The 19,777-nt window shown below is 44.5% G+C and overlaps 1 protein-coding gene across 1 annotated transcript in view; it reads right to left on the bottom strand.

Annotated features, from left to right (window-relative positions):
* The window catches only part of LOC104507688 (leucine-rich repeat-containing protein 7-like), a gene marked incomplete at its 3' end in the record, with an annotated part of 68,828 nt that overhangs the window by 10,364 nt on the left and 38,687 nt on the right, over positions 1-19,777 (bottom strand). The window contains 6 exon segments of the mRNA XM_010149049.1: positions 555-755; positions 5,028-5,152; positions 5,534-5,633; positions 7,666-7,735; positions 15,189-15,304; positions 15,707-15,836. Of these exon segments, the coding sequence (XP_010147351.1) occupies positions 555-755; positions 5,028-5,152; positions 5,534-5,633; positions 7,666-7,735; positions 15,189-15,304; positions 15,707-15,836 (742 nt within the window).

The following is a 19,777-nucleotide window of genomic DNA, read 5'->3' as shown; positions in this document are numbered from 1 at the left end:
CGTTCTACGCGCGCTGATCCACTTCTGGCAAACGTATAAAGGGGTAGGTTCTGCAACTTGGTGTAAGCTGCTATTCGGGGTGCCTGATCTAAAGCTCCCTGCAGTCAAAGAAGCGCTCCTGCTGACTCCATTAACTTCTGACAAGGTTAATTGGCTATCCACTACGTGAAATGGGAGTAGAACTAGGACTTAATGGCACAGTAGGGCCAGACAGGAGAAAAGGATTTGTCGTTAACATATGTCACGCAGCAATACACAGTAAGTCTGAGATGCTAATATGCAAGTCCCTCATACCACCAGAATTTAGGAGAGGGCTTGTGTGTATCAATACCAAATTTCAGATTTAGGTAGATTTAAACCCAAAAAATTCAGTCGGATAAACTCAGTTGTATTGGGAAAAACAGCAGCTCAAGATAAAACCAAATTAACTTTACGGAACGAAACTGGAAGCTATTAGGTACGAAGTTCACAGCAGATGCAGAATAGCATTTGATGGAGATAGGTTAAGACCCCATGTCGAACTCTGGAGAGGAACAATGATCCTTTTACATTACCTCCACTGAAATCTCCTTTGGTGCCATGGGCCACTTGTGCTCATACTTTTCTTTCACAGTTTGTTCACTGTTCACGGTTGGTGTTGCGTTCTCAGGCCGTACTCCATGGCTTGTTTTGCCCACCAGATTTTGAACTGATTTTACCATATTCTTTAAATCCTCCGGGTATGGAGTGGGATAACGTTTTAGATTTATTTCAACCTGAACATTCATAAAAAGAATTAAAGCACAAATACAAAATGAAAACAGCATGCAAACAAAAACCATGGTTACAGTACTATGGCTAAGTGCAAATTCCTCAAATTTTTAATTAAGCTATTTGAGGTAATGTGTTAATATAGCTATCCTCGTGGATTTTTGGACTGAAATTTGCTCCCTGTTACACTACGTCAACCTATAATGGAATTTCAGTGACATAAAATAATGAATGGGAATGGTTCCCTATAAGACTATCTTTTACCCTGCGAGAGTATATTGTATTTTAATTCTACACTTTGCTTGAGAGTACTGACATATTAAATCACACTTTCTCAAAACAGTACTGGTGTAAATGCAGAATTCATTTAGCTATGTTCAGTGTACTGAATTAATCTGAATTATCTATGGCAGCTGAGAACAGAATCTGATCTACGGGGAGCTATTTGCTCTTTGAGATATATAATGTATGTACATGCACTCAAGTGTATCTTACTCTCTTCTTATACAGAAAATAACAGGAAAACAGACTCAAACCAGCGTGGAAAAGTCACCCTCAGTCACTCTGAATAGTACTCTGACTGACTGGCAGACCTACAGACTTCCTAAACAGCTCCACATTTTAGGTTTATAATTTTTATCACTCAGAAGGAGAGAAACACTGTATTCCGAAGTCCAAATAAATCCTAATCTGAAGACAGTTCTATAAAATCGCGGGGTTGAGGGAAAGGGGAGGAGTACCTACAAAGGCTCATGGATGAAATCACCCCATCATCCGGCAAGACGCTACCAGCAGATTGCTCAGAGGAGACTGTGGTGCAGCAAATGACCCCGTCAGGAGCATCCCCTGCCCTCCCCGCTCCGTCCTTCCCTGGCAAACCTGCCCCATCTCTTTGTCCAAGCTGGGAAAGGCGGTTGTGGCTTCAGCCCCGAACGTGGGCTTCAGAGGGTGAACCAGGAAGCAGCCCACGGCCACGGGCACCGACCAGCACCGCGCGCAGCCAGCTGAAACGCGGGATGCTGCCTGAGCCTGCCGCGCGCTTCGGGCCAGAACTTGGGGTGGAAAGGCATTAAAACCCTTCACAACTACAGCTCCCAGCACACGCCGCTCATGGCTGGATAACTGTTTCCAATTCTAAGGCTGTGAAAGTTGAAACTACTCCACATTTACGGTGTGGTAAGTACGGGGAAGTGTTTATCACAAAGCGGCTTTTTCCTCCTTGAGCTTAGTTTTAACAGCTCGCTATTATAGCTGTTGGATTTTAAGTTCCTAACAAGTAGGAAAAATGTAATTTTGGATTCAAATGAATATAGTTTGTTGACAGGAACTATTTCAGAAGCAAACGCATGATCAATCTGGAAACTGAAACTGTATGAAATACTAGCATACAATTCTGAACCACAAGAGAATAAACATTACGGGTAATAGATTTTGACATGACTAACATAAAACGTTAAAATGTATGACTATGATGTCATATGTCAATAAGGGATCTCAACATAAAAAATGAATTAAGTCTGTAAGGCATTAGTAAAGCTCTGGTTGATTTACGGTTGAAAGAAATCGTTATTTAGACGTGGCCTAATTAGGCAATGGCTTTTTCACAAAATTCAGGCCCTGATTTAAGCGTAGGGGCTACAGACAAACACGGCTGAAAGTCAAGTCACAGAGCAGATCCGCAGTAAATACTAATTGAGGAAAAATTAATGGAAAGGCTCATGAGATAGACAAGTCACAGACAGGGACTTCATCAAGAGTTTTGTATCACTGTGAGTGTTGGTATTTTACAAACAGTAAAAATCCTGGCAGCTGCGGTAGGTGATACCCACTGGAACGCAGATATTTCCATCACTGAGAGGAAAACTGCGCTCCCTGTCCATACAATTCCTGTACGTTTAATGCTACATCCAAAGTAGCATGACCCTGAAAAGGGAATTTCCCAAGTTCAAAGTGCTTGATGGCAGAAGTTGCTGAATAGTTTCAATTACCAAATCTGTTTTAACACAGGGTTGGCCGAGAGTTCAGTTTTACCCATAAAAGATCAAAAGTGAAAACTACAAATGCTTTTATCAAATGCTACTGAAGTTCGTGGTTACTGCCTACTGACCGTTTTAGTTAACCTGCAAACTCATGCCACAATGGTCTGGTAAAACCATACGTGCTGAAACCTCCCTCAGACCTGCTGCAGCAGACGGAGCGACACACACTACCTTCTCAAGAGGTTCCAGCAATTAGCATCTACGGAGGCTGGTGAGCAAACGCCTCTCCAATGGGACTTCTCTGGTCATCCATATACAGGAATTGACTGGCATTAGCAGGAAAGAGCACGGACATACCAGAAGGATGCAAATAAGCATTTCTGTCTCACTAAGAGTAATTGAATTTGAGCTCATTTTTTCATGGCTGGGGCAAAAAGGCTGTTTCCTACGATAGGGGAAAAAAAAACCCCACACACCTTCCGTGGGAAATCTCCTTTCACAGCCTGGCAAAACTCCCTGGTTTGAACAGTGCTGTTTCTCTACTTTCAGTTATTACAAACTACTACATAGGTGTCTGGTGTACACACAGTGAGGTATGAGAGAGATGCTCTCCTCCAGGTACACAGACGGGAGGAAATAATTGATGGGCTCCTCGCTCCCTGCTTAGCTTTTCATTTAACAATTCTCTGCATGGACAATAGCATCAGCTGCAAAATTCAGTGTTTTGGGCTGATGAGAAGATGTTAGCATCGTTATGGAGGTGAGGAACGTTGGACTGTATATGGGAATAGGGGATTCTCACACAGAAACAAGACTCCTGTACTACAACACCGGTTTATACCCCCACTCTCAGGGCGAGAGGGAGAACAGGTAAGTAATGACCCCAGGAAACACAACTTAGTGTTGGACTCCTCCACAGCTAAGGAGCAGTGACACAGAGGATAAGGACTGTCTTGACCTTCGGATGGCCAAACCAAAACCTTGCGGAGAGACCACCCACACGGCACGATGGCTGTCCGGGGGCCGGGACCAGCACACACCTCGGGAAGGCAACCTGGAGGCACGCACAGCCCAGGGAAGAAGCGCCCATTGCCTCCCGCGCCGCTCCAGGACGGAGCGCCGGGGCCTGGGATCAGAGGACACGCGCTCACAGCACGGGCTTTGCTGCGAAGGGCTGTCTCTAGGACACCTGAAGAGGTGGTTCAGTGTCTCGTCTGCGCTTGCCCTCCCGTTGGCCGTGCAGCACGTGGGAAGATCTGAACTGACGCAGCGCAACAGCGTTCAGTGGATGAAGGGTTTATTGTTCCTACAAGAACAGTTAACTCAAAGGAAGCATTTGTTTCAGTCATTCAGTGTTCTGAAATACATTACTACCAAAATAGCTAAGTGATGGAACTCATATATTACATTTCAATATTTAAAATAATGGTTGCATATAACAGGTAATACAATTAAATCCTCCTATGCTCTTAGAAATGGAGATCTATTTCTCTGTGAATATTTCAGCTGGTTTGCACACGTGACAGCCATATTACCCACAGCTAAAATTCTGATTAATGGTGGTGAAACAATGGAAAACTCTCCCAGATGCTCTGTTTTCTGTATATGACCCATAAACCTGCAATTCATCTGGGGTCAAATTTCAGTTTAATCCATTTATTGTGAGGCAAAGGTTGCTCTTTGCCTTCATTCTACTAAAGCAGCAGAGTCCTTTATCTCTGCTTACAAGAGTTAGATGAATATTCCTAATTGGGAAAAAATATTAAAAAGAAAAATCCAAAATTTCCAAGAAGATCTAAATGGAATGTTAAACAACTATTTAATAATAGCATTGTTAATTTTAAAAGTAAAATGGGACTTAAATCTTCTGATGTGATTTTTGTCCCTGACAACGCATTTTATGCTGCGTACCCTACCACTGTTAAAAAAGCTGCAGTGTTTAAGTGTCTGATCTGGGGTAAGTCCTTTATATTATTCAAGAAATAGAAATCTTCATACCACGTAAACATAGATGGTCCTGGCAATATCCTTCTATCAACGTAACCAATTAAGGGCTCAATGGAAAACTCTGGAATTATATTAATTGCAGATAATGGGGGAGGATATTCACGTTTTGGTCTTCATTTTTGGCAAGTTACAAAATTGATGAGGGATACCCTCTCCACTGCACATTCCTGTGTAACTCCACGAAGTTGCCAAGTGTTTTCTGGGTACTCAGACCACAAAAATAGTTCAAGATCTACAAATTGGACCCTGTCCTTAATATGTGAATACCAGAATAAATCAGGCAGCGCTTACCTTAACTTTCCCTGCATTTTCCTCCTCTTCCTTTTTTTCTTCAAATTCAAAGGCAACAGTCATACGTTGCTGTCTCTGCTCCTCCCACAAAGTAGGGTTAAAACTGTCACTGTCTGACTGGAAATCTGCAGTTAAATTGCAAACAGCAACACACAAGAACAAGTGATCAGTGCACCCAGCAGAAGCCTGGAAACGAGCTAAAAAGACACGTTCTCAGTGGATCCTGCAACCTTGGGCTATTGTTTTACATCTGCTGAGGGGGGCAATGAGGGTAGTAACTGATAAAACATTACAAAGAGACTTTAAGATTACAACGAGAGTGATGGGAAGCAACAGGGTTTCGTGCAGATCTGGAGCAGAGAGGAGGGAATGAAACCTCTCTAACAACGCAGAAGTGTGCTGGAAGAGACACTCACACCTCGAATCACGTCTGAAACCCCCTCCTCTCCCCCTACTCCGAAAAAGGGCTGATCCTGCCTGGGTAGGAGCTGCCGATGGCGGTTTACCTTCATCACCGCGGGGTTGCTGGGGAAACATGTAGTTAGTCAGCACCCTCTGCTTTGTCTCTGGGTGAGCCTCCGTCTGCAGGGGAATGAGAGCCTTGGACTGCACGGGAAAGGCAAAGCAAAGCACTGTTAAACTCAGAGCACGTGTGTTAACTGAGACAGGATGTTAGCATTTGATGAACAGAACATACAAGATGAACTAAAATCCTGTATGAAAATAAAATTCTCTATGGACTGAACCAAGTGTTAATCTGGTGGAAACGCCTCCTCTACCATCCCTCACTTCTGTAAATTCCTGTGATTCCTACCAGGATCAACAGGAGAACACCAAATATCAGAAATACTGACTGCGTGTTCAGAGTCCTACCAGTGAGGAAGCTAAAGGATCAGCAGAACGGAACTGCCACTGCACAGCTAAAACGTCCCCATTATGGCTGAGATCTATTTTAAGCTAGGGCTAACGCAGAGTGAAGTCAGCGACAGTTATTAGTTCTTCTGAGCGTAAACCTGGCACAAGGTCCTGGAGAATTTACAGGGAGGCACTCCGAATACCCAGGTGTTACTGTTGTGTTTTACTTCCATTGGTTATTTTTTATTGCTTTGCTCTAATGTAGCATCTAGGAGCGATTGTCACAGCTCATCGGGTAGAAATTAATCTATGCTAGACTGTAGAAAAGGCAAACTGCTGAAAAAATATTGTATATTTAAAAGGAAGGGTATGTTCTGTGGCTGGGCCGAGGAGTCATGCAATGGTAGTCTTTTAATGGAATTAATATTAATTTATTAAACATATTATTAATATATAAACATATATAAATTAATATTAAAATATTAGAGTGACAAACCCGAGAATCCCAATTTAACACACTAAAATTCACACATTTTCTATTATCCTCCCACTTACTCTCCCCCCCAGCTTTAAAATCTTTTGCTCAGCTATAGAAGTGAGTAGGACACTCAAGGAGCGGTGCAATAGCCACGTACCGATGTAAATCTAGCGACCGCACCGCCTTTGGCTTTGCGATGATTTGAGGGCACGGCTGGACCGTACGCCCTCGCCCAGAGTCAGCCGGAATTTGACCTGGCACCGCGACAAAGGAACGAGCCCGTCTGCTGGGCCGTGCCCCGCTGACAGGCACCGGCTCTGCTCGGAGCGCTTCGGCCCCCAGCACAGGACACGCTCTCCTGCAAACCCGAGCCCTGCGGCTTTTTCATACGGATAAAAGGATGGATTCATTTCTAGTAGCATGCTAGCCGTCCCCCAGTGAATCATCCTCATCAACTTGAGTTAAAGAGGTACAATATCTGACCATGAGCATGACAGCAAAGTGGGGAAGACGACGTTATGAGAATTCAGTAAGATGACTGAAACCAGGCAGGTAGGTCGAACGTCTCTAGCACTGCACAAACTGAGTTTTTTCCCCATTAGGGCTAAATTATGGAAGAGCAAATTTCTTCCATCCACCAATCCTGGAAAGCATCGAGCCTTGCTTCAGTGCTCAGATGCTGGTTGAACCGTTACGTTTCTCAGTGTTCACGTTACATAACTTGCTTTAAAACAGAACCCTAAGGAATATGTAGTAGTGAAACAAAAGCCCTTGAACAGAGGCAGGCATACTGAAATTTAAAAGGAACTTAAATGAGAGGCTTTTTCCAAAACAAAACTGGGAGTTCTTGTGCATCTTTTACATGTTTAAACTCCCACTGACTTTAATGGAGTCTAAAATATACAGGGATGGAAGCACGGGCAGGAGAAGGGGAAGGAAGACGACAAGAATAGAGGCACAGATGGAGCAAAGGATGGGACAAACTATTAACAAGCTCGATAACAAAGTCTTACCTCTTGAATTTCTATTTACAAAATATTCTCTTGATACTTTTGGCCCTTATTTACTATTTTTGTAAGGGTGTAGAAGCTTAGCTAGATGCCAGTAATAAATCCTGCCAAGGTATCTTTCCAATACAAATGACAGCCAGAAGGATCTATACCTTGATAGGGAAGTATGGAGGTGGACTGGGCGCAAACGCTTCTAAAATTCGACCCCAACCACGTATTAAATTACAGGTTTCATTTACGGCCCTTGCAGAGAGCCCTAGTTACTAAAGAAAACATGAAGATTGAAAGTCATTACCTGGTTGTCAGAAAGCCACAAAGCTGCAAGTTCTTTAAGTTTGGTAAAAGTGAATGGTAAATTCTTCAGTCTGTAAAGGATAAGATTGGGACAACATGAACCCTTCATTTTCACAGTAGGTTCTTCTGAAGATTTGTATGCAGCATGTTTATCTTGACCACACTGAAATTGCTATAGCTTCATATCTTCATTTTCTCTTGCTTTTTACTAAAATATGCCATTTTTTTTCACGGCACTCCGTATTAATAGTGACATTTGGAACCTAAAACTACTGACACCATATCCTAAAGGTACTAAGGAGTCGTACATTATATAATGTAACCAAAGTTACAGCTTAGAACACAGAAAACAGATAAAAACTCGGTTCCAGGGAGACTTGTAGGAAAGACCTAACAGTTTTCAGTGTAGTTAACAGAAAACCTTTTATTGGACATTTGAGTTTTTGCACAGAGATACTCCAGGATAATTGAAAATTCGTTTTTTGCAGACATGTTAGGAAGAAGATTAAAATAACATAAATATTCATAGTGAACCTAAATGACAAAATTAAATGGAACAGTAAAAAAAAAATTGCCATTTTAATTATACATGTAAAGACATTTCCTAAAAGCAATCTGAGCGTGGGATTGAGGAAATGACAACTAGATACCTGTGGAAACTTCACTCATGTTTTTCCTACTAATTCTGAACGTAAGTTTTGCTTTTCAGCCTGCACCAACGCGAGAGGCCCGTCCTCACCGCAGCCTGATACCCTCCCATCTTTGTGTTACAGGGGGCTGAGGAGCTGGAGGAGAGCCGGAAGAAACGGACCCACCACGGGCTGTCTACAAGCCAAAAGCTAAACGTGATTTAGCAGAGAAGAGGAAAAGCCCTTTTCTGAGAGGCAGGCAGTCCCATAGGGTGGGAAGAAAGGCTCATGCAGCCACCTTCGCCCACAGCTCCGACAAAGACAGGCAAGCCACGGGCCGCACTCCGCTTGCACGGCACCATCAGGAGGACCCGCTGCCCCACTGTCAGCAAATAACCAACAATGCTCCTGCGGTCTTCACAGCAGCGACCTGGCTGGATTTCTGGGAGATGAGCACCTCACAAGCTTTTGTACCACTCCCTCTATGCAGCACTTTGGCCATGTATCCATTATGGAATTACTTTTGACAGGACGAGGGGCAGTGGCCATAAACAGGCAAACAGGAGGTTCAGCCTGACCATGAGGAAACCCTTCTTCCCTGTGAGGGTGACAGAGCACGGAACAGGCTGCCCAGAGAGGTGGGGGAGTCTCCTTCCCTGGAGACTTTCCAAAGCCCCTGGACGTGTTCCTGTGTGATCTGCTCTAGGGGATCCTGCTCTGGCAGGGGGGTTGGACTAGGTGATCTCTAGGGGTCCCTTTCAACCCCAACCACTCTGTGAATCTGTATTTTTGCCACAGTCATTACTGTTAAAAATCATGCTATTTTGGAAAGCGGCGTGTACTTAATATAAGTAATGCATTTTAACAAGAAAACCTTACACTAAAAATGACTTATCTATCAAAGTGAAATAAATTGACCTGAACGTATACCCGCACACAGTGTGCTGTGACACCATCTCCAGTGAAAGGCCTGTGCAGATTGGAGACGTTTTATATGTCTGTGCACGTTTCAACCTGGAATTAATGCCATAAGAGAGTAAGGAAAGCCTAAACTACCTGAAATTTAGCTTTCACTCCTGTCGTATCATAAAATGAATACTGCAGTGTGGAACACTGCAGTATGTGACATTATAAATTAAAGGTACAAGTTTAAGCTTTAATAGTTAACATAAGGATTCTTAAATAGTGTTTACCCAGATTTTTTATTCAGAGCTTTTTTTTTTTTCTGTACAGAAAGAGAAGAACTTTCACTTTTTCAAGTGACAACTTTATTTCTTTACACTTTGGGATTCAGGAGCCATACCGTAACTTTCAAAACACATTGGAAGTTACTCATAACAAGCAGCATCACCAGTCAGTCGGTCCAGTGCAGAGATAGCTGCTATTTGGGACAGTTCTCCAAGGTAACTATCAGTAAATTGATAATAATAAAGTTTCCAGAGTGTGAAAGTTTAAAAGAACATGATTTATCATGTTCACCCATCAACACAGCCTTCACAAAACCACCTGTGGATATACATGGCCAGAAGTAATTACCACTTTGGAATATTGTATAATTAAATAGCTAAACAGAAAAAGAACAAAGTACACCAGGGAACAGCCTTTTTCTTCTTTCTTTTTTTTTTTTTTTTTGAATGGATTATGTAATCTTAGGATCTTTTTTCATCTAACTTCTGTGGGTGAGATTCAGAGCAGTAATTGAGTTCTGACCCCAGGACAGAAGCAGCAGCAGTGTAAATACAAAAAGGTGATGATTCTTTCCGCCCTTCTTTAAGAACAATCTAAAACTAAAAGAAAGGTTACTTACCAGTAACCGATGCTCTTTGAGAAGTGTAGCCCAAATGTACATTCTAACAATTCTACCTCTCAATCACAGGATTCATACCTGGAAGGACTCTGAGGAGAGAGGAGAAGCAGATGGAAGACAAATGTATATGTGGACTACACATTGTGAAGAACACCGGTTACTGGTAAGACATCTTTTTTTCTTTGAATGAATCCCATGTGCACTCTTAACAGTGGCTGAATCCAAGCAGCTACCCCCAGTGGCTCATTACGTGGTGGAGGTTTCGATACCTTTCATGCAAGGAGTAATTGCTCAACTATTTTATCAAACGCTGCACCGGCCCTTGAAGACCTGAGACAGTGCTAGGCCTGGCAAAGACAAGGATGAATCTAGGGGAAGGTGTATTGCAAGTACCTGGAATCGAAACCTTCCTGACTGGAGAGGGTGAAGCCACCTGAGCTGTGGTCAGCTGCACTCAGCCCTCACTAGAGTCCACCTCTGCAACCTGACAGCAAGTCAGGGTTCAACCCATCATCGCCTCCTACTGTAGAGACAACCGAACATCGCATTTCCCAGGGATGAAGAGCCTGTGACAGGGTTGAAAAGGTTGGGACCCGTGAAGATAAAAGGAGAGAGGGCTCCCAGGTATGAAGATGAGAAGCATATAGAGTGTAGGGCATGGGAAAGAAAGCTGGAGTCTAATTCCCTGGTTAAAATGGAATTCTAACATGAACATTTGAAGACAATCCTGGAACTAAACCAGCTTCTGGTCAATTAAGATCAGCCAAGTCCATCTTATGTAGGCTCTTACGATGAGGGTCTTCAGAAGACATGGAGCAAGAGCAAAAGCCTGTAGTAGCTGAAATCACAGTATTAAAAATACACCGGAGAGGGACTTCAAACACTGACCCACCTTTGAGCAAAATGTGCCAACTCACAAAAATTTGAAGTTCCCATTAGCCTGAGTGGCAAAGAGGTCTATGTCAGGTTTGTCTCCTTCCCGAAAGACATCCAATCAGGATTTTAGAGCCAACCTCCTCAAGTGTTTCTGACTTTCATACCTAGACAAGCTCCAGATAACACAAAGCAGGGAGAGCTCTCTTTTCCTCCTTACATGCTACATCACTGTTGTCCACCGCTCCACGTGTGCGTGACCATTCAGAGAGCAGACTGCAAAACTTCCATGCACTCTGGCAAGTTCAAAACCACCAGTACCCCCATCCCCTACGTGCCGTGAGCCAGAGCGCGCTCCCCATGCCATGAGGAATGTGTCCAGAACAAACACCTCTCAGTAAATACCTGAGTAGCCCAGCTCCCAGCAGAGTAAGTTGCTGGGATAAAGGCAATGACGCAAGAGGCTAACGGACACGGAAGCGCACAATTTACAGTCACAGCTGGAGACACTGGAAGTGAAACCTGGCATGTGACAAAGTGGAAGGAGATGACCAACCCTAACCATTCTATGATTCTATTCTAGTGCAAGGTGTCCCTGCCCATGGCAGGGGGGTTGGAACTAGATGATCTTTAAGGTCCCTTCCAACCCAAACCATTCCGTGATTCTATGATTCTATGACCCTGAGGTATCATCCACTGGGATGAACCTGATGTGGACAGATCCCCCAGTTTCTATGACCCTGAGGTATCATCCACCGGGATGATGTGGACAGATCCCCCAGGGGAAGACTGTTCCCTCTGTAACACTGTACATCCATGATCACCAGCATGGATTGACAGTCATGGTGACAGAGTCTGTTCCCTCTGCAAGGACAAGAACATGCAAAGGAGAGCTGCCAGAATGGACACGAAATCCTCTCTGGTATGAGGAGGAGAAAGTCATAAAGGACTGACCAGATAAATTCCGACAGAATATGTGACGGCATGCCCATGTCCATCCCCATTTGTTGTACAGTACAGGGAGCAACAGCTGCTCTTCCAAAGATTTGTGCAGAGGTTGAAGCCTTCACGCCAAAAAAGCAGCACAAGCAGCGTTTGGTGTGAACGGGTCTGCCTCAGCAGCGCAGCCCACAGCGGCTCAGTGGGTCTCGTGACAGGCTGACAAAGGCTGACCCACATCCCAGGACCCCATCACCGTAAGGCGAAGCACATGCACTGACCCCGTGGTCTAGAATCGTCCTGCTCTGCTTGCATGGCTGTGTCTCTTCTTCCAGTGGCTCGAAGGGGTATCCAGGAAAAGAGCTGGTGTGCTCTACCTTCTCAGTCATATCCGAAGCAGGAAGAGTAGGACTGTTGTGGTAACACGGAAAGGATCCTTGCAACATGCAGAGCCCAGATACACTCCTTGTCAGCATGTGCATGCGGACTCATTCAAAGAAAGAATGGATATTGCCTGATGTTAATATGAATGTGAAAATGGGAAAACAGAAAGGTAAAAAATAAAAAAATCTGACATGAAGATGGCATCTGAACTTTGTCTTTGGTGCCAAAACGTTGAAACTTTTGAATTTCATTAAGGTGGAAAGTTCCATAAACAGAAGCATTATCATGATGTCTCAGCAGAGCAACATTTAACCTCAGCTGGAATCGGTATCAAGAAAGGAGGAAAAATTTACTCCCCAAGCCCCTCAAGAATAGTGCATGATACAGTTCAGCCCGGTTCAAAGGCCGAAGGTCCATGGTCTGCGCCAGTTCCTATCTCTCCCAGGCTGGACTGTGCTCTCCCACTAGTTCTACAACGATTACAACTCACTGTACAGCTTTTCAGGTGGACTTGAGAGAACACCTTCCCACCCCAACAGGCGGATCAGAGGGAATCACGGAATCTTGTAGGTTGGAAAAGAGCTTTAAGCCCACCCAGTCCAACCGTTACCCCAGCACTGCCCAGCCCACCACTGACCCCTGTCCCTCAGCACCTCGTCCACACGGCTCTGAAACCCCTCCCGGGATGGGGACTCCCCCCTCCCTGGGCAGCCCCTTCCAATGCCTGACAGCCCTTTCCGGGAAGACATTGTCCCTGATATCCCACCTAACCCTCCCCTGGCACAGCTTGAGGCCGTTTCCTCTTGCCCTATGGAAGGTCCTGTTCTGCCCGCCTCAGGCCTGCTTTGGTGCAGAGCCACTGGCACCTTCAGCTGGTACCTTTGGTGTTTGACAGACTCCACAGGGAGCAAATAGACCATGAGGAGCATCAAAAAATAAACACAAGAAGAACAGCTTCTCCCATTTGCAGTGAGATAAACCAGCTCAGCGACTTGTTCAGCGAGCCCTGAGCAAGCGTAAGGGCAGATGCAGGGCTACCAGCCAGCACCGAGGGGGAGTGGGAAAGACAGCAGCTGACACGTTCCCTCCCAAGGAACACCACGTCGTTGGGATGCTGGTCCTGTAATTACCTCTCCCCACGATGGAAATCCTGATCCTCTCCTACCTGGGCAGCTGGGGAAAAAGGAAGGTGGGGCAGGACGCTGCTTTGGTGGCATCCAGCTGTCAGGAAAGCTTGGTGGGAAACCCTGCCTGCCCCCCCAACCTGCACTGCCCCCTCCCAGCAGCGAGCCCCAGCAACCTGTGATTACACGTGCAGTCAGTGCCCAGCAGCTGACCTGGCTGCAAAGTAAGGTGGCAAAAAATGGGATTAAAAAAAAGAAAAAGAGACGAGTTTTCTGCTTCCTCAATGCAAACTCAAGGCACAGTTACAGGTCTGTAAGGGGGCAGAGGGGTGCTGCTCAGGTTGGTGTAAGATGCCAGGGAAGGCACCCAGCAGCTCCCTGGACTCCCAAGAAGCCCCTGGCCAGCCCATCCTGTTGCCTGCCCCTGCGTGCCACGGCACCTGGCTGTGCCGCAACGAGGGGGCCCAGACCCTGGAAACATCCACCTGAGAATTCTCTGTGTTCCTGAGAGGCTGCGCCGTCCGCATCGCTCACGTAGTCCAAGATCCCTTACGCCTGGACAGGAGAAGGTATGGGTGGAGGAAGAGTGGAGGGCAGCTGGGCTTTGCTGCCAAGAGCACCAGCCGGGGGGGGTTAGTGTTGCCTGAAATACAGTTTAGGCTCCGGCTGTGCAGACAGAAGCACAACGCGCGCTGCTGCGGTGACACGCTGATGGGACAGGGCTGCCCGTCCCCGGGGAAGCGCTGCACTCTGCAGCCCAAAATCAAGGGACCCAGGAAGGGTTCTGGGACTTGGACGGTTTCAACACAAACTAGGGGTAAGTTTAACTTCACGTGCCGGTCTATACAAAATGTATTTTATAACACTCAGTTGCTATGTGGAAAATCACCTAAGAGCATGAAGCAGCTGATTTTAAACAAATATATGACAGGGGTTTCTACATGACTTCCTTTTGTGTTTTACGGCCAACCTTCATTTCAGCCACGAAAGTGCTGATAGTCAGACACGGGGATGGAAAGTCCTTCCCCTAATTTTTGCTGAGCATGGATGACAATTACTGGAAACAAAATGGTATTCACAGACCACCTGTTGCACTACGGAGCCAACCTGTATTTCTGTGGTGATTCCGAAAATTACCATCTTTTTGGAACATACATATGTATAAATTTCAAGGAAAAGTCAGTCTTTTCTGATGCCTGTAGCTGGACAGGATAAGTATCAAGAAAGGCTCATTTTAAGCATTCCGTTTCTCTGAGGAATGTGTGTAAGAACAGAGGAATCTGTGTTTTTGACAAAACCTTTGCTCTGCTGAAGGAAATAAATGATTTTCTTTTGATTTCAGGAGTCAGGAATGCTAGCGTGTTTGCATTTAATGATTTCCTATGGAATGGCTTGTCACAATTTTTTAATGATTATTACAAAGTTATATACCATTTTAAAGCCAAGTATCACACTTTCACATGGAAACAGCAGAAGAGAAAAGAGGTAAACAGGTTTTAATCTATGAAAACACACTGAGACCCAGATCTTGGCCCCATTCAAGTTTTTATTTGGTTGTCGGTGGAACTAAGACCCAATTATAACGATTCCAAAAAAATAAAAATCAAGATCTTTTCCTTATAGTTTAAATAAGGTAATTCTAAATGTAATTTTTATACTTAAAAATGTATTTCATATAAACATATTTTTACAAATACCTAAAAGGAATAGTTTAATTTCTTAAAAAATAAAATCTTAGAGTGGGTTAGTAAAATTGTGTGAACTGTACCTGTTATCGCTCAGATTTAACACTCTCAGCTTCTGCATCTGGCCAATCTCGTCAGGAAGAAATTCTAGCTTGTTGGAGCGCAGAGACATCACTGTGACGTTTTTACAGCTTCCAATCTATAGGAATGAAAAAACCAAAGGTGCTAGGGTAACTACTTTGATAAAAGTTATCATCACTAACTTTCTACGTCAGGAGGTGGCTAAATTCTGTTTTCACTATGACCAAGAAAAAGCAGAAAATACAGACTCTAACATCAGAAAGTGACGCCCTCCCTTTGTCAGAAGCACCAGGAAGTGCCTGGGGTTACTCGCCCTACCCGAGCGATACTCTCACCTTCACATGAATTTACTCACTTAATGGTTTCATTATTTTACTATTGACTATGTACGAAAGATCTGGGCTTCCACCTCATGCAGAAACACTCACTTTGACAGGTATTTTGTCCAAGTAGGGATGAAATCCTGTGCCTACCGCAAAACATTTCAATCTGTAATTTAAGAACAGAATCAGCTTCTCACTTCTCTGGGCAGTTCCGGAAGGAAATTCTCATCAACAGCCAAGGTCCTCAGGTTATGAAGGTAGCCGATGGTAGAAGGCAAGGACTCCAACTCGTTACAGCTGCAGTCAAATTCTTCTAATAAAGATAAACTGAAATTGTAAAGACACTTGTTAGGTGCTGCACAAGGGCCAGATGAGAAAGATTAACAATCTAAAACCTTTGAGAGTTTTAAAGCATCACACTACTACAGGCTGCATGCCCTGAAGAGGGGACCTTTACCGCACATTTCCCTAGGAGAAGCCCATAACAACATGATTTTAGGAACAACTAGGGACAACTCAGTCAACAATTACAGTCAATAATTACAGTCAATCTTATCCAGCAAGGCAGTTCCAGAAAGACCGCTTTGTTTCCTCACATTACCTTTCTTACTTTTTGTAGTAAGGAAGTATTCCAAGTACTTCAGACAGTGAATAGGGCAATTCATACTAAGCTGAAGAATCAAACCAAAAAGTTTATAATCTTAACACACAGAGACAACGGGTAACGAAACACCGCTGGTGAGGGAAAGGGAAAGGGAAGCAGAGATTGCCTCCAGGGTACGGTCCAACTGAGGCACTTGGCATCGTTTCTAATACAGCTCGGTAGTGAAAAAAGATGAACGTTGAGGCAAACTCAGCAACCTCAGCCTGTTGTAGTCAGACACAGCTTTTGTGAAAGCACTTCTCCTCCATGTGTTGAGAAAGCTGGCTAAAAATGATCTGGGAAGGGTATCTGTATGGCAAAGACCAAACCAAAGCAGGCCAAAAGCAACTAATCTTCTGACATGCAACTTTAAAAAAGAAAAGAAATAATCTCCAATTCTGTCTTGTATCCCTTTTCCCAATGTATTCTGCCAAATTGTGAAAAGAAATAGACCTGACCTCTCCTCCACATAATGATGTTTTCAGGCAAGAGTATGAAACAGAGAGTTGACAGACTCTCATGCTGAACCCAAGTTGAAACGGGGATTTGACAGACCCCCCGGCTGAACCCAAGTCTGGGCTGGCCGCAGCCCACAGTACCAGAGCGCAGCATGCACAGAAAAGGCACAGCTTCCCAGTGCACGGGGCTGGCATCCTGTGTATTCCTCCATTTTATTACCCGTGAAGAGGCTACAAAACAAGTTGGAGGTTTTGTACCAAGCCCCAGGACGAAAGGGGCCTGCACTGTGAAAGCCAGCTCCTCTGACAGCAGCTGGCAGAACGAACGCCAAGGCACGGCCAAGAGCGTTGACCCAAGGCAGAGCGCTGAGCTTGCACTTAAACCTGCCCACCCACTGCTGCCTGGTGCCAAATGGCCCTCAGAGGAGTCTTCCTGCTCTTCCAGACCCTGTCCCAGCCCACCACACAACTCCCAGGACTCTCGACCCTTGATATGACAGCAGGTTATATCAGGCAATGCGTCACTGTCACCCTTACTTTGGTGATAAGCATCAACAGTTTGACATTTGCTAATGCAAATTACACTTAGAAACAAGAATATATCATGTTATGTATATATTAAAAAATATAGACATATAACGTATATATTATGCACACAGACACATACATAAAAATCTTATTGAAGAAATATCCACCGAATCGCTTAAAAACTTAGGTCAGCTATACAGATTCTTGAAAGGAATGCTGTGCTGCACTGCTCATCAGCTCATGGAATAGAAGTTTCGTGACCCATTACAAATGCCATCATTCCTTGCTCCTGCTGCCCCTGTTTTGCTCCACGTGTACTACCTTTTTCTCTCAAGTGCCTTAATTAATAGCAAGGTTAAATGGCAGGCAATTATTTCTGCCTCAGCGTTGGTCATGTCCCTGCCCAGTGACAAAGGGACGGGGTGCCCAGAAGCTTGTCTGGTTTTTTCCCCAAATGTTTTGGTAGATCTGATAAAAAGTTTACCTCTGCTACAGACCGTGTTCCTTAGCATTTACGTGAGTCACGGCTGCAGGACCGGACCTTCACTCCATGTCTAACTTACCTTTATTCCAGTTTCTTAATTAATAAAAGGTCTTTCAGCCTTCAAATTTCACGAAACATGAAACCAGGAATAGCTATTCCTAAACATGGAATTCTCAGAACAGTTCTCTAATTGCTGTATTTCAGTAGACTGAAAAGCCAAAGTGAGTCATCAAGTGATTAGGGAGAGAGATGTGTGGAACGTATCCAAAAGCTCTGCCAGGCTTTGGTTACAGCTTTTCTGTAACACCAGCTTTGTATCCGCCACAATTTATCTCCAACTAGATACGAACCAATTTCAGTAAAGGCAAAATTCACTCATGTCTACCTCCTTCATACAGAGTATGTGCTTGGCGGAGGGAAGTCCAGCTGGAAAGCTTCTTGAACCGCAAGATTCCCCCCTTTACTGACGATAACACAACCAGAAACGCTTACGAAGAGATAAGCTAATTGAGAACTGCTGCCTTTCCAATGGAAATCGACAATCTGATACTCTGAGCTGTAACTGTGGAAGTTTCCCTGACAGTGAAGAATGACTTTATCAGACAACGGAATTTTATTTGGAAGGTATTGTCTGGCAGAGACGTTCTCAGCTTCTTTCCTTCCCGGTAACAACAGCAGCAGACAAATGAAATGGCCACAATAAAAACAACAAAGTCAGCGTGAAACCGCGTTTTATAACTACCACAGTCAAGAAAATACGCACTCCAGAAAGTGACTTTTCGTTCATCAAGGACTGCGCAAGAGAGGAAGTTGACAATAACAGCTATAATTCCGACAATGCTAAGGTAGCTAAAACATCATTGACCTTACTGTCCTCTGGGGCTAAACTCAGATCATTCTGGATAGGTTTAAAGGCAGACCAAAATCAGATATGGGCCTGCTGCGCAGCTTGGCACCCACTGAAATGAGGCAGTTCACAGCACATGCCCTAAGGTAGATGAGGAATAGTTTTAGACGGATTAGTAGAGACTCACAGAGAACAAGACTGCTGTGAATAAAAGAGTAGCTCCAACTCAGCTCAGCCCCATCTCATACAGTCACAGCCCTTTTCTCCCACAGCCGCAGCACCCAGAAAACTGCCAAAGCAGCCTAAATCCTAGGAGTTAGCTATGCCCACTGTTTGTCCAACATCAGGCAAAAGGAATTTTGCAGACCCAAGAAGACAAGTTTACGCTTCCATTTCCAGCATCTGGTACTGTCGGATACGGTACAGACCAGACGCACCCACAAAACACCCATCCAACAGAAAACACGGGCTCTTGAGGTCCTGCACCCCCACCCCTGTATGGGTCACAGGTAGGGACCTCCCGACACCCTCCTACCCACAAGTGGGAGCATGGGCATTCCCTCACGTCCTGCAGAAACAATCTCCAGTCTTGGGCTCTGGATTGGTAAATCTGGTGAATCCACTGATCTTCTGGGGAATGTTTTATTAATCTGAGTCTACTGTGCACAGGATCTTGCAGGGTCAAACTCTCAGTGCCACTTACAGGCTTGCCCTTTGAACAAGCCTGCCAAAAATGAGGGTGGAGGTTCACTATTAGCGACGTCGACTCAGCCAGCGCTGAAGTTCTCTGTGTCTCATCATAAAATTGGTCCCTGGAGGGAGAGTTCCCTCCTCCACACTGCTAATCTTTGTGTGCCAACAATATACACCCTGCAGTGGGTACTACGACTATCATTTAGGAGAAAGAGACCCAGTAGGAAACTATCCAAATGGATGAGTCAGGGAAAGGAAGCTCATTTTTGATGTGGGAGATGCTGTCCTCATTAGATGAAAAGTACTTAATTCAAACAGCACAACCAATCACTCAAAAATAATGTGATAATATTAGGTGATTAGCCTACTGCTCTGCATAGATGCCGTTGAGAGCAGCAGTGTGCATCGTCACCGTGACAAAGGCTCTGTGACAAACAATACTGATACTGGGGTAAAAAAATGAGCATTTCTCCTTCAACTTGAACAATTCAATAAATAAGAAAGTACCTTCATGACAGGTTTCAAAAATTGATCCCAAAATCATTAAACATAACGTGGGACATCAACCTTCCTGCAGTGTCCCGTACAGCTTTGAGCCCCCTGAGCTTTCGCTGC

Source organism: Eurypyga helias, unplaced genomic scaffold (assembly GCF_000690775.1).
Source record: "Eurypyga helias isolate BGI_N326 unplaced genomic scaffold, ASM69077v1 scaffold15843, whole genome shotgun sequence".
NCBI classification, from domain to species: Eukaryota; Metazoa; Chordata; class Aves; order Eurypygiformes; family Eurypygidae; genus Eurypyga; species Eurypyga helias.
This window is presented reverse-complemented; position numbering and strand designations above follow the sequence as displayed.